This window comes from Vigna umbellata, chromosome 1 (genome assembly GCF_029865625.1).
Source record: "Vigna umbellata cultivar VRB3 chromosome 1, Vumbellata_1.0, whole genome shotgun sequence".
Lineage (NCBI taxonomy): Eukaryota > Viridiplantae > Streptophyta > Magnoliopsida > Fabales > Fabaceae > Vigna > Vigna umbellata.
The window spans coordinates 69,265,431-69,281,285 of NC_142165.1; the positions used below are offsets into that span (position 1 = coordinate 69,265,431).

General features: G+C 32.6%; 1 protein-coding gene across 2 annotated transcripts; it reads left to right on the top strand.

Annotated features, from left to right (window-relative positions):
- The first annotated feature begins 8,619 nt into the window (after window positions 1-8,619).
- SUT2 (sucrose transporter 2) lies at window positions 8,620-13,993 on the top strand. Of its 2 annotated transcripts, none has more exons than XM_047318692.2 (14): window positions 8,620-9,086; window positions 9,238-9,303; window positions 9,675-9,773; window positions 9,860-9,924; window positions 10,038-10,122; window positions 10,233-10,266; window positions 10,408-10,507; window positions 10,846-10,921; window positions 11,369-11,728; window positions 11,867-12,010; window positions 12,181-12,414; window positions 12,571-12,634; window positions 12,722-12,765; window positions 13,581-13,993. In XM_047318692.2, the coding sequence occupies exons 1-14, from the start codon at window positions 8,826-8,828 to the stop codon at window positions 13,746-13,748; spliced, it is 1,800 nt and encodes a 599-aa protein (XP_047174648.1). In that variant the 5' UTR covers window positions 8,620-8,825; the 3' UTR covers window positions 13,749-13,993. The 2 variants fall into 2 exon arrangements, with proteins under 2 accessions (XP_047174648.1, XP_047174649.1); XM_047318693.2 differs by having other exon boundaries at window positions 9,013-9,086; window positions 9,885-9,924.
- Window positions 13,994-15,855: the final 1,862 nt, after the last annotated feature.

Here is a 15,855-nt window from a genome sequence, read left to right on the forward strand (position 1 = left end):
TTTAATTTTTGCTTATAAAAAGAAATTATTGACATCAACTTAAATTAATTTCAATTGATGTCGACTAACTATTTACTCTAATATCAATTAATATTATTTTTATGTTGTTGGCTGAGATTTTTTTTCTTTTTTCTTATCAATGTTGACTGAAAAATAATTGAAATTGGTATTGCTAACTAAAATTTTTCCTACTTACGATTAGAAAAAAAAAAATACTAGCAAATGTCAATTGGAAAAATCTAGTTCATATATGTAAAGAAATAATCTCCTACGTATTAGTCAAAAACTCTAATGAATATTGACTAAGAAATATTGATGGTGTACACAGTTCTAATAATTTAAATTATAAAATAACTCATATTAACATTAATAGGAAAATTTTAGGAAATATTTTGATGTTATCTCGACCTTAACTATTGTGACATTTAAAAAATAACAGTTTAAAGATTATTATCATTAGGAATTTCAAAAGATGATATCAAGGAATGAATTCTCACAATTAGTTGTTCATAATATTAAGTATAATCCTCCATTTACTTTCAAGAAGTTGTCAAGAGTAAAGTATTCCAAAACAAAGATATTATTAAGCTACTTATGCATAACATCATAAATATAGACATGCAAAAGGCTAATCTAGCTTTACACTTTAGCTTTTCACGTGATCTCAATGTTACTCTTACTTAGATCCTACATTTTTTTTGTGCTCTTGTGAAAGTTATAATAATTGCAAAAGAAAATACTAACATAAACAAAAACTAGAGTAATAGATATGATTTAAAACTTATAAGTTTTAAATAAAACAGAATATTCATATAATTTGATTTTCAATAATATAGTCTAAAATACAAGATATCCAACATTTCACCAAGATTTATCTGATACAATATGCATTATCACCAAACAAGATTCGACCTCTAGAGAATCAATGTATTGGTTAGTGCTAAGGGAGTTTGCATCCATATATGCTCAATTACTCTTACCTCTGAAGAGCTATAGTTATATTGTGTATAGGTAGCTTTTCAAATCCATTAAGCCATATAAGGTAACATCATCACTCTATATATGAATCTTCCTTAACTCTCACCACTAGAAATTCTCATATATTTCAATCAAATTACTAGCATAATCAGAATAATCCCACCTTTGCACTTATCACCAATACACCTTACAACCTAACATGACTTCGTAGAATTCCCTCTTAGGAGCAACTACCTTGATCATCCAAATTTCATGTAATAATCACTCTAAATATCAATGTTCAAGAACAACCAGGAAAGCTTCATGAAATACAATGAAAACATACAACACAAAAAAAAGTGGCCTCTAGCGGTATGGAGTGACACCCAGCGCTTATTAAACAATGGCTCATTGTCAAGTAAGCCCCCAACGACATTCCATTTACACTCAACGATGAGTCCCCTAGAGCTCATTGGAACATGAACGCCTATCGTTATCAAAGGACGCCCAACGCTAAGGACCCTTAGAGGTCACTATAAAAGTAATGACCAAAGGCACCATTTCGCACCCAATGGCCTGATCACTAGAAGCTCCCAGACTTTGGCTCTCAAGGCCAACGCCCATCTCCTTGTACCCTCACCTAATGTCATCCCAAATATTCAATTGACAGTGATTTTTTTATCAATAATGCACAATTGACTTTAATTAGTAAATAACACTCTTAAAGTTTCTAGTACTAGTTGGAAATACAATTTTTGAAAGTAAAACTTGAACCCAAATGTGCAAAGCCTAAATTATCATAGCCCCATCCACCATTTCATAGTTACAACAAGACAACACAATTCAATACACTCAAAGTTAACAAAAAGAAACGTATTCGCCCAAATTTGCTTTATCATCTCAATTTTGCAATAAATCAAACATATCCATCAATTAAATAAATTTAACACATCATCAACAATTATTGAACATAAAAGAAATTAAGGTTAACTTCCTTTACCTCTATTAGTTTACTCTATTCAACTATCCTTACACCCTATACCTCCCAAGATGTTCCTAAAACATAGAAGAAACTTAGATTAATTATCTAAGCATAATCATAACATATTAAGAAAGACAAAGAATCCACCTATATCCACATGCATGCATACATCTCCTTTCATGTAACATCTAACCTAACCCAAATATAGAACACAAATGAAACTCATCCTAAAAGAGAAATTGATAAGTTGAAATTGTTGTCATTACCACAAGGATTACAATGGTGTGCTCAATTCTTGAAAAAGAAAGAAGGAAGGTTCAAATTTTATAGAAAAACGGACAATAAGCTACACAAGGGGAGTCGTAGAGAGATATGAAGGTTCTTCCAAAATGAATGGTTTCTAATATGAAACTATACTTATATGTTTTGTTTTTTTTAAGAATAACCATACTTAAGAGTTTACATTTTACAGGTTCTCACAATTATACTAATTATGCCCCAACTAAAGTGAGTAAAGAAAAAAAAAGTGTTAACATGTGAATATGAAAATTTCCAAATTCTTACATTTTAGGTATAATTTGAAATCCTCTACAATTTTTCTAATAAAATTATAAAATTAAAATTTGTTTAGAAATTCTTTACTTTAAACAAAATATTTATGTAAAACGTTTACAATTCTTTACCAACATAATTACCTCTTAAAATTTCCTATAATGTAAAATCACTTTCCATTTAAAATTTTATATAATATATTATGTGTTTAAATTATTAAACTTGACTTTATGTCCTTATTGTAAGTTAGGAGGTTCCTTTTCTTTTAATTGACAACGTCTTTATATATATATATATATATATATATATATATATATATATATATATATATATTTTTTTTTTTTTTTCTAGGCACATGTGGTACTCCAATCCGTACACAAAAAGATATACACAGTGATTCTTCAACATTAGGTCTTCATGGTGAATGATAAGACCTATACATTTGAAAACAAAAATATACATACATATCATTTCCAACCATGACATTTTAAATTCAAACAATCATATAAGACATGTGTATACACTATTTTTTGATGGGTTGGTGCATATAACCCATTACTTCCTCCTTCACAGTACTTCATCCACAACCATGAATAAGTTTCAAGGAGAATGATTGACACAATTGGGACTTGAGAGAACTTCCATTAGTTGATATTGCACTGCACTACTTTCTGTAAAAAGTAGACTACATAGTTTGAGATGAGTTAGCCTTTTACTTAAAAGAACCATTCTTTCATATTGATCCCTTAGGTAACTAATTTGATGCACTCAAATGGGTGTAGATTCCAGTCAAAGTAAGAAAAAAATAACATTTGAAATTTTATGTTTCATCCATCCCTAAATATATAGTTGAACCAATGAAAAAATTTCCTCTATTAAAGACAAAATCGTTTATGCGAATAAATGATCTCATGTTTTGAAGTTTAATCAAATAACATTAAAACGGGTTAACAACAGAAAATAACCTAGGATGAAAATACAAGACCTAGAGCCAAAATCCCAAAACACATACAATCTAGAACCTGAATCCCAAACATAGAAAAACATCTAGGAAAACACTTAGGTCTTAGAAATAGAAAAACATAGGAAAACACTTAGGTCTTATGAATAGAAAAACATTTAGGAAAACACTTAAGAATGGAAAAAACATATAGGCTAAAACACTTAGACGCATTATTAGACGATGTCTTGTCTAAAAGCGTCCAAGAGAGATTGAGCTAAACGCTCAATGCTTATAATACGTTGAGTAGATATTCAACGTTTCTTGAAAACAAAATGGGTCAAGACAATGTCTCTGACTAAATCTTCTTAAAATACTTAATTACTAAAATATATAAGAAAGCCTAAGCAAGCTAAACATTATCTGTCTAAAAGGAGACAAAAGCCAAAGAAGCGTTTACTTGATCAAAAGATACCATGAGCTAAATAAGAACCTCATCTTTTGATGAAGTATTTATATACACTTGGTATGTTCAGATTAAAGAACTTAATTGCAAAATACTACCTAACGGTGGGAGATCAAAAAACACTTTGTTTTTCTAAGCAAACATTGAATCATAAATGCTCAACATTGAAAAACAACAAAAGTGATAAGAAAAGTCATATATGCATTAAATGAAATTAAATGCTTAACATTCGAAGATTACACAAGTATTCTCACCACTTCTGGTTTACAATGAGTATTCTTACCACTTCTTGTACCCTAAACAATTATGGTATCTCCCCAATACGCTGCTTAGTCAAGTTTCACCACTTCTAGTTTACAAGTATTCTGACAACTATTGGTTTACAAGTATTTGAATTACTTCTGGTTTACAAGTATTCTAACCACTTTTGGTCACTACAAATCTACAACGGGATATACAATAAGATATAGATGGATAACTCTCTACAAGAGAATATGTTTTTAATTACAATATAATCTATAAATCTTGATGGTGTTTCGCTCTCTTTTTACTTGAAAGCTTCAGGCGGTTTATAAATTATGAGCATAGAGATCAGAGCAAGAAAATGTATTTGCTTTGTTATCCTTCTTGTCTTTTCTTCACACGTCTAACTATTTATAACTTTCTTGAAAATCTGCCCGTTAAGTGTTGAATTGACTCCTAGTATATTACGTTGATAACCTTTTTAGCTTCTAAGTCAAACTCAGGTCTATTTTGTAGTTGTACTATTCTTTATCAAAGATTTTCATTTATGTACAGCTTGTACAACTTGTTAGAGCATAAGTCTTCAATAGAAACATTCCTGGAATGTTCTATAATTCTCTCAAGGTCTTTATCCAACTTGTTCTTTGGTTTTGATTTATCCATTGTATATTTCTGACCTGCACATTGATCGAGGACAAAGTATACAAGAAAAATAGGATTTTGCAGTACATGCATTAATGGACATTTAATATTTTTGAACGTTTATATACGTTAAGTGTAATTTCTTGTTCAAAACCATTTTGACATATGTCATGTCAATAATAAATGCATCCTTCTTAGTACAACGTTCAAATATTGACAAAAGATGTAAAATGTTACATACTTGTTAATGAAGGCATTCTTGAAGTATAATATTGGGCATGCTTTTCATTAGATTGTTTCTTTTGTTCACCTTGATGACATGTTTAAGATTATGTCTTATTGTTTAGAGCTTATGTTCATTAGACAGTATACTCGCTTTAGCTCTTTTTCATTAACATTGATTGGATACAAGGAGTTAAGATTTAGTGTTTTGTTTTCCTTAAGGATAGACATAATAATTTTAAGGCTTGAGAACTTATCCTTAAGTATTACACAGGTTTAGGCGATGCCTATCATAAATCATCCTTGTAAAACTTGTTTTTTCCTTAGAAGGGATTTTCACACTTACTTTTTTACAGGAGTAATTCAGACACTTATGTGTAGGATTCTCCTAATAATCAGATGCTTATGCCCTTTTGAATAGGTTTCGTCTAGGCTTAGATGATATTTTTCAAGGTACTTATTCTTGTATCACTTCTCATCAGATGCTTATTTGTAGGGCTCTAGATAGTGTTCAATTTGTCTCATGATCTCTTCTCATTTTGAGCTAGTTTGTCTATACTTGTTTTTCATCTAGGCTTTGATTGTCTATACTCAATTAGTCCTGGTGAATATCATCTCAAACAATGTTCTTTCTTAATAGTGTTTTGATGTCCTTTACATTTTGACACTGTTTTGTCTCGGTGGTGTATATTTCATAATATTATTTTTCTCTTGTGTTGCTCACTCTAGTATGTACCATTTTCAAACAATATTCTAGTCAGTCATTGTAGTTTGGAGAAATGACTTTTGGATTTACTTTAGGTGCTTATGAGTATGAGTCTTTTGAGCTCCTCTTTGCTCATTTAGTTAAACGGTTTAGGAGACACTATGGTTATTTCTTAGATGATAGATTTTTTGTCACCTAGCGTTCAGACTTTTGTTTTCCACAGGGTTTCTTAATGATCTTGTCTAGTCTTATTGATTAGACATGTCTTTGTTCACCTTTCTTGTTTAACTTAGACACTCTTCTTTCTAAGATGATATTTTGTTGTCTTTTGTTTGTTAAACTTCAAAATTTAAAGATGTTAGACGATTTTGTCTTAATAGTAATAACAGGAACAATGGAATAAACATCATAGTTTTAACGCATCAACATGGCCAACGAAATGAATATTAATGCAGTTTTAGTGAAAATAACTTGGTTTCTAGTGAAAAAATAGCACATAGCTTGGTTTCTAGTGAAAAACAGCACAGTTCCATGAACATAGTACAACCAATTAATTAACAAACTCAATTCATGAACAATTAACATGGATCAAACAAATACAAGCTCGACATTTACCTGGACACCTTACCACAAAGCATAACAGGCCAATTTGGAAGAAAAAAAATGAACAACACACTTAACAAAAAGGGTAATCAATGTGAAACAACGAGAAAATAATATGCATTATGCCGAATTGTAAATCGCACAGTAAATACAAAAGGAACATATAACGTGGAACTAAGCATGCACTTTAAAAAGGAAAATACTAGACAACAAAGTTATGTAGAAAGAAAACCCAATTGCAAGAACACAATTTTGCATTGCAAGATATTGGACAACATAATAACAACAAAACAAAACCTAACATGGACAAAAGCATGCATCTCAAGACAGAAAAATAATGAACAATAATTCAATAAGAAGGAGAACCAACATGAGACAAAGAAACTTGAACTGTATAAACCATGGATAAAATACTAATTGCATAAAAAGAGACCAACGTGAAATTAAATTAGGCACCACGAAAAATGTGTTGAACGTTCTCCAACAACCTGAAATTACAGGAACACACTAGAACATGGGTTGAATAGTGTATGGAAAAACTTTTTCACAGATGGACGTTTAATAACCTTGGTGACTGTTAGACGGTTTACATAGGTGTTTAGACACTTGATTTATAAAACACCATTTAAACCACAACGTTTAGCGTTTAAGAAAGACATTTCTTAAGGAAAATAACATCTGATTACAGGAGCATTTATCAATGGTTAACTTCGTAAGCAATTGCAGTGTTTATAACAAAGGTGTTTTGTAAAGCTGAAAAAGTAAACACACAATTATTTTATACTACTTCACTCAACTAAGCTATGTCTAGTTCTCTGCTAATAACTCTTAGAGGGTTCCACTATAATCTCAACAAGATTACAACTGAGTATTAGCATCACTCTTGGTTACACTTGTCAATCCTGGTAACACCTGTTATGTTGACTATAATTGAGTATTAGACACCACTCTTGGAAACCCTAGTCAAAATTGGTAACACTTGTTACATTAACTAGTTGAGTATTCTAAACCACTCTTGGCAACCATAGTCAATCCTGGTAACACCTGCTACGTTGACTAGACTGAGTTTATCCACTCCTAGTTTCCCTTACATAATTGTCTAGTAGGCGTTTAACTCAACTAAGCTAACCACCAAGTGTTTGAATTCTCTTCAGAATGCACAATCAATTAGATTGTTTACAAGTCGTACATGATAACTCTCACAAAGAGGATGTGTTTACAATATAACTGAATCTAATAGACCTTGTAGGATTTTCTCTCTTCTTACAAATGTAAGCTTATGAGTCTATGAAGCTTGGGAATGTATTCTCAAAGTTTTTGTTCTTGCTCGAGTGTGAGTTTCACTTTCTAGATAATCTTTCCGTTATTTGTATGCTTATCCTTCTTGATCTTTTTTTCAAGTGTTCTTCTATTTATAGGCTTCGTGAAAAAAATCCGTTAGAGAATGATTGTCTTTAATTTTTAGACTTTTGTAGTCTTTTCGTAGATAACAATCATATATTGTAGTCAATTTGTCTTATATTTTCATCTCAATTTACAACAACCATATTAGATTGGTCATTTCTAATTAATAGTCTCCCATTCCCATTTTTATTTTTCTCAAAACTTATTAGTCAAAAATACCAAAATATAAAATACCTTTTTCTTCCAACCTTAATATCTTGTTTGTACAAATTTCTACGAAATTGTTTAACTTAAATATTCTCATATCTAATATTCATTCATTATTTCTTACTTCTTGAATTAAAAAAATAATAATAATTTGTCACTTTAATGAGACTAACATTGGACTTAAAAACTACTTAATTGGTTAAAAAAAAGAAATTAAATTCATGCAAAATTTAAATTGAAATAAATTCAATGACATTGTAAATATAAATTTTTAAGACTAAACGTAAACATATAACATAATAAAAATTAATTTGTAATAAATAAAAGTATTTATAACATTAGAAATAAGAAGGTGATATCGATATTTTTAATATAAGTTCTTACCGTTTTCAGTTTCTTTAAACAACATTCTGAAAGTAAGTAATGCTAAAATTCTTATCCAAACTAAGAAACGGAATTATCTGCTACTTAAATTTCTTTTACATTTGTGATTATATTCTCTTGTACAATTTAATTCATTAATTTGTTTATTAGTAAATATGTTGCTTCATTTGTTTCCTTCATGAGTTCGAGTTTCCAAAAGAAGTGGGTCACCTCAATAAGGCGTGGACCCACACGCGGTCGAACTTGCCACGTGGCAGTGTAAGCAGGGGGCGAGTACCATCCTTGACGCTGCTGCAACGGAGCAGATCATATCTTCCTTGCGACCATGGTAGCCTCCATTTCTTCTTTCTTTTCTTCACCCGCCCAAATTCTTTGACCTTCTTCCTTTCATTTCGATTCACAGTCCCATTTCGCAAAACAAACAGATAAAAAGAAAACCTAAAAGTCGTCGTTCTCTCTTCTTCAGTCTCTCGCGTTCGGGACCTCGATCCGCGTGAATGTCCAAAGGCGCGTGGTAATGGCGGGGAAGTCAGACACAGTGTCGATCCGCGTTCCTTACAAGAACCTCCACGACGATTCTTCCGCTCCCGAACTCGAACTCGTAGATGTCGACCACCGGGGCCACCGGATCCACGTCAACTCGCCGCCGTCAATTCACTCGCCTTCGCCGCCAAGCAACAGAGCTTCCTTGGTCAATCTCGTTCTCAGTTGCACCGTAGCCGCTGGCGTCCAATTCGGTTGGGCCTTGCAGCTCTCTCTCTTAACGCCCTACATTCAGGTCCGATATTTGCGGTTGCGTGTTTCACCGGATCCTTCTCTTTCGCGCTTCGATTTGTTATTGCAATTGGAATGTGGATTTGTTTCTATATTAGTTGTTGCATTTGCAATGTGTGTCTGGAGCGTGACTTCCTGATTAACTATGTGCGCAGACGTTGGGAATAGGACATGCTTTTTCTTCTTTTATCTGGCTTTGTGGCCCCATTACAGGCCTTGTGGTATGTTACACTCTTCCTTTAATCTTATTGAAAAATGCAGTCATTATCTTTGAGTTCAGTTGAACGTATGCTTGTGTTGTGTTCACCGTTTTTACAGCATTAGTTAATGCTATGTTGAACGAATTTATCTATTTTACGATGAATCGGCTTGTGTGCCGAACTCCTTGTTCATTCATGTTTGTCCCTTGCTGTTTCGTTCTTGTGTAATGTAATTTAGGTGGATCTGATTTGTTCTTTGATAAATAAGTCTGTAATTCGCATTGTGAATCACTTTTTCTGGAATGTTGACGGGTTGATCTGAACAAGTTTATGCTTTTGTTCTTGTTGCTTTTGAACTAGTAAGTCATATGTTTGCCTTAATTTTTCTTAAGGTTCAACCCTGCGTTGGTGTTTGGAGTGATAAATGTACATCGAGGTTTGGCAGAAGGCGGCCGTTCATTCTGGCAGGATCTCTTATGATATCTGTGGCTGTAAGCATCGGTGACATTGGTTGTTTACTTTGATTTACTTTTCTACGCTACAGTATATATAAGCTAAGTCAAGTCTTGTAATTTAGGTGATATTAATCGGATTTTCTGCAGACATTGGATATGTATTAGGTGATACACACGAGCATTGCAGGTTACTGTTGCCAACCTTTTGTTCTTTTCTTGCTCATTTTATTTCTTCGACTTCTTGAATTTCTCCTATTTGACCAGTTAGGCGTTAATAAATTTATATATCTGGAATTGTAGAACATTTAAAGGAACCCGAACAAGGGCTGCTCTTGTATTTATTCTTGGGTTCTGGATGCTGGACCTTGCTAACAACACGGTGCAGGTAAGCTTGTTAAATTAATTGGTACCTTCTTCATTATATATTATCTCTTTTGTACAGATGCAATTGTGCAGCAGAAAATTTAATCTCCATTTCTCCAATTTAATTTGTAGGGTCCTGCTCGAGCACTTTTGGCTGATCTGTCTGGTGAAGTTTGTCCGCCTCACTTGTTTTCTTTGTTAAATTCTCAACACCCACCATGGGATTATTGATTTTCATATTGTACAAAATACTTGTTTGTTGGGTAGTGAGGAGCCGTCGTGCTACTAAAATTTTGCTTCTATTTAGGTCCTGATCAACGTAATGTGGCAAATGCTATATTTTGCTCATGGATGGCAGCTGGGAACATCCTAGGATATTCTTCTGGTGCTAGTGGAAAGTGGAACAAGTGAGACTTGGCTTGTCTTTTATGCTTATTTATATATTTTTTCTGTCACCAATATTTGATATATGTTCTTATTAAATCAGTAATGGGAAACAAGACAGGGGAGATTTGGTTTTACACTTGTGAAAAGATTATGCAAAAATTTAGCCCTTTGAGAGAAACAGTGGTCAACATAATGGATCCGGAAGTGGTTTTGATAAATAGATTAAAGTAAATCCAAAGTTAGGAATTGGGTTTTGTTATTGTTATTGTTGCTTTTCCAGAAATATGCTGGTTTTGACTTTGTATATTTGTTCTGTTTATATTTCATACTAATGCTTTACCGTCTCTTGTCGAAGCAGATGGTTCCCTTTCCTGACCACAAGAGCTTGCTGCGAAGCCTGTGGCAATCTTAAGGCAGCATTTCTTGTGGCTGTGGTAGGTTACTATTAAATTCTGCTAGATTGGACCTTCATATTTTACTTTTAGTATACGTTGTCAGTTGTCAGACATCATAAGCATGACTTATCTTAGAATGACTATTTTTTTTCCCTTTTCCTTAGTACTAAAAAGTAAGCTCTTCCAGTTTGTATGATAGTTTTTTGTATTCATTTAATTTTATTAATTCTCTAGTGGGACGATAATCTTTACTTGCATTATCTTATGAAGCAACAACTCTACTTGCATTATCTTGTGCTCAACATCTTTGCGGACCGTACTCTTTTATGAAAGCAAAGAGAAACACTATTAAGAAAAGTATGTGCTGTTATGGGGTTCGGTCATTAGCTTAATGATCTTCCTTGTTAAATCACATACCGTTAAACTCAAAAGTTTTAATGCATAATTGATTTAATAGCTTGAAATCTCATCATACAATATTGGCAGGTGTTTCTGGCATTATGCACATTTGTCACCCTTTATTTTGCTGATGAGGTTCCACTTACCACTGCAAGTCAACATCATCACTTGTCAGATTTTTCTCCTTTATTGGATGAACAACAACAAAATGGTGTTGAATTTTCAAAATCAAGGCCTTTATCTGTTATGGGTGAATCCAATGACCAGAGAACTGAAGATCACATTGGGAAAGAGGCAGAGCTAAATCATAAGAATTTCAAAGCTGGGGAAGATCATATTGAAAATGTAATGGATGGGCCTGGAGCAGTATTGGTAAACTTGTTGACAAGTTTAAGGCATTTGCCTCCTGCTATGCATTCAGTCCTGATTGTAATGGCTCTCACTTGGGTAGGTACTGCAGTATTTATTTGTGAAGGTTTCTGTTATCTGTGTTCTCAAATCGGTTGTGAAGGCACTTAGTTTTGTGCTGATGCTTCCTCTATGCAATCATTCTTATGTTCCCTTCAATCATGTGTCTTTCTGCAGTTGTCATGGTTTCCCTTCTTTCTGTTTGACACGGATTGGATGGGGAGAGAAGTTTATCATGGTGATCCAAAAGGGGGCACTTCTGAAATAGATCTTTACGATCAAGGTGTTAGAGAAGGTGCATTTGGTTTGCTATTGAATTCAGTAAGAACTCAAGATTGAGCATGTTTTCTTAGAGAGATTTCTCACAAGATTTACTGACGATGATCTAGAACTTCTTTTATCTTTATGTTAAATTCGGGGTTTTGGATTTTTTTCCTGCCGAATTACTGATCTGATTCATGTCATCTGACGCTGCTTTTATGGCTTCATAGGTTGTCCTTGGAATTAGCTCTTTTTTCATTGAACCAATGTGTAAGTGGATGGGCACGAAATTGGTATGGGCGCTGAGCAATTTTATTGTCTTTGTCTGCATGGCTGGCACTGCTATCATTAGTCTGATTTCCATTCGAAATCATTCTGGAGGGATAGAACATGTAATTGGAGCAAGTGTAGCAATCAAGATTGCTTCCTTGGTTGTGTTTGTTCTTCTTGGTTTTCCTCTTGCGGTGAGTATGAGCTGTTTGATTTTTACATTTAAACTATTTTGTTGCACCACCGGATTCCGTTTCCTTTTAGATCTTCTGAAGCAACCATTCTATTATCTTTATTAAATATCTAAGGGAGTTCATTCATGACATGGTTGTTTCCCATATTTGTGGCAGATTACCTACAGTGTACCCTTTGCTGTCACAGCAGAGTTGACTGCTGATTCAGGAGGTGGCCAAGGTTGGTATTTGTTGTAGATAATTTTGATATGCTGAATATTTGGTCTTTTAAAGTTTCTGATCTCAAGATGCTTTGTTGGTTATGCAGGATTGGCCATAGGAGTTCTAAATCTTGCAATTGTTGTTCCTCAGGTACTTTTCTTTTTCTTCTCTAGTATTACTGTCTGTTTGTTACTCCACCTTTCTTAGAGTGAATCTTTTGGAGTTACAAAATTGTCTTGTTTTATATTGTTTTATCATTGTTACATGTGTCTGTTCATACTACTACATTAATGTTGTGCAATGTGGTGTTTTGATCTTTCCTATGCAATTAACTCTCTAAATTTCTTCCTTATTTACTATTTTTGGACACAATTCCAATGGACTTTATTTTGGAACAGGGTGCATAAAATTTATTTATAACTGAAAAACCACAATGAATATTAATAAAAAGTTAATGTACTTGTTTAGTCCTTCTAGTTGTACAAAATTTGTCTTTTAGTCCGTGTAGTTGTAATTCAACCATTTTAATCCTTACTCGTTATTTCATTAACTTTTAGTAATGCATACCATTTTTAATCTGTTAATCTCTAATTGTTTAAATTCATAGAAATTAAAATGGACAACAACAGTATGGTCAAGAACTAAAAAGAGATGATTTTTACATGAGACTAAACTGTAATGTTTGTTCAATTATAGTGGTACCAAATTAATGGTTGAACATTAAAAAATAAAAGGTGAAAGACTGTTCCCTCTATCCTAAACTTGCCTCTCCATTCTTTTCGTCCTGTTTGGTAGTTTCTTATTCTTTTGTATGATATTGGGATGAAACTGTTGGTACTGTGACCAATCAATGGTTGATTATAGCTCTCTGTAATAGTTTTCCTTGATGACATCTTACACTTTTAGAGTTTGAGTTTCTTGTAAATGTTGTGAATTCGGTTTTGATATATTATTGGCATCTTTAGATTGTTATATCCCTTGGTTGTGGTCCCTGGGATGCTCTCTTTGGTGGTGGAAATATTCCTGCCTTTGTTCTGGCCTCCGTTTGTGCTCTGGCTGGTGGTATAATTGCAACTCTCAAACTGCCAAATCTATCTAGCAATTTCCAGTCAACAGGATTTCATATGGGTTAGCCCTTCGGAGATCTATTCTGGCAATATTTTATCTTGTACATGTTGCTCTAAAATCGAGACTGCACCCAAAATATGGAGAGCTTACACGATGATTACTTGCTTTCCAATCTACAGAAGGCGCATGCCATATTCAAATTCATTCATTTCCCCCCACATTATGGGTGTCTGTATTTTATGTAACTCACTCAACAGTAGAAGAAAGCTTAGGGCATATAGTAACACGGTTTTGTAATCCTTCATGCATTCAGTTATGCCTTGTTGGGATGATAAGTGTAATATAGAGGGGAAAAATAATAATGAAATGAAAAGAAATAGAAGACATTAATGAAATGAAAATGACGTACAAAAATGTTTGCGAATAAAAATATATTGAAGATTTTTAGAAGAAATAAATAATCTATTTAATACATATATGTTTTGTAAAATTAAATAAATATTTTAACTTTTTACTTTATTATTTATAGTAATAATATTTATATATAATGCCGTAAAAATACTTATTTTGTTTGTCTTATTTTTATCTCCAGATTCAATTGGAGAGTTAATAGTTTTCGTGGTAGTTTAATAAATTATTTTCTAAAGCACAAAATTCCTATGGAATATCCAATTTCCTTTTTGGTAGTTAGATGTTGCTTGACTGGAGCATATTCGTTGGAGTCTAATCGATGGTTGAGTAGCAACAATGAAGTATGTATGAAATTCAACAGAAAATGGGATTGAAAATTATTAGGAAAAAACGCCCACTATGCTTACCGTCCAGGTTTATGCCTGGGCAATTTCTTCCTTCACTCCCATATTTTCTTCGCAACCTCATAAAACATGGTAACCGGAAATTGTCTCAACTGATTCTAATAGTATTGTCCTATCGGAATGCATTCCAAAAAATGCATTATATTTAAATTATTTTTAATATCAATTGAGTATCTTTATTAATATTTGTATTTAGGTGAAATTATTCTGATTGGTATCTATACTCTCATTTGGCATTAATATATATGTTTAATGACCGAGTTATATTATAGCAATTAAAATATTTTAATTACTTTTAATAATATTCAAGGGGTATTTTTTCTAATAAATAAATGAATATAGAAAATGACAGAAAATATTTATATTTATTATTTTTATTATTATGGTAATTAATAATAATAGTAATAATAGGGGTTGGAGGGGTGCAGAAAGAAAAAAGGAGGTGCAGGAAGAAATGGCGTTATCCCTGTTATGATATCCTACGGCTAACCTGCCCAAACCCATTTTAAAAGGATTATTCATGGGTAAGACAAGTTAGTCGTATTAGGAAGAACAAAAATGAGCACGTGTGACACATAATGGAAGGGATGATGTAATAAAATAGAAGAGCATTAATTTTTATAATCGGAGTTGGTGTGATATAATTTAAATTAGGCATTAGCGGCAAAAGAAACATTGTGTGGCTTGGCATGTGCTTGGGTGCAGGTAATCTATCTATTGTATATTGGTGGCAGGTCAATTCTGTCTCTTTTTTTTTCTTTCTTTTTTGCTGCTAAGAAAAGGTTAACCTTTATACAATAATAATAAAATAAAATGGCACAAGAACAAAGCATAAAGCAACGTGTTCCTATTACATAGCCTCCTTCATAAAATGACTCCTATTAGCCACACACACACCCCAAAGGAATATCATTTCACCTCCTTAACTTCTTTCTATTCATACACCATACTCTGCTATTCCAAACCAAACACGTATTCAAAGTGTGGCGTATCACCTTTTAATATATCTATGAAACTTCCTGTGTCTACAAAATTTAAGTGCATATATATGTTTAACAAATTTTAAAGTTACTTTAGATTGCTTGAGAAATTATAAAATTCAAGACAATTTTAAATGTTTAAAATTTTAATTGATTTTAAACTTTTTTCATTTTTAAATATTTTGTTCTAATAAATTCATTCAAAAAAATTTTAATTGGAGTACATAGCTCCATTGCCTTATTCTGAACACATTAATCACAACTGTAGATATATTGTTGTTGTGAGTACTGTAATGATTGAAGTTGTTGACAAAACGAAGTTAATGCTTTCAAATATTCTAATGTTGGGTCACAAATTTGTGTAGAGCAAATGTTGC

Excerpts from the sequence above, each read along its gene's own strand:
- SUT2 (XM_047318692.2), top strand. The coding sequence starts at position 8,826 with ATGGCGGGGAAGTCAGACACAGTGTCGATCCGCGTTCCTTACAAGAAC. Across the intron at positions 9,774-9,859 it reads CTCTTATGATATCTGTGGCT|GTGATATTAATCGGATTTTC; the intron begins GTAAGCATCGGT and ends CTTGTAATTTAG. Across the intron at positions 9,925-10,037 it reads GATACACACGAGCATTGCAG|AACATTTAAAGGAACCCGAA; the intron begins GTTACTGTTGCC and ends CTGGAATTGTAG.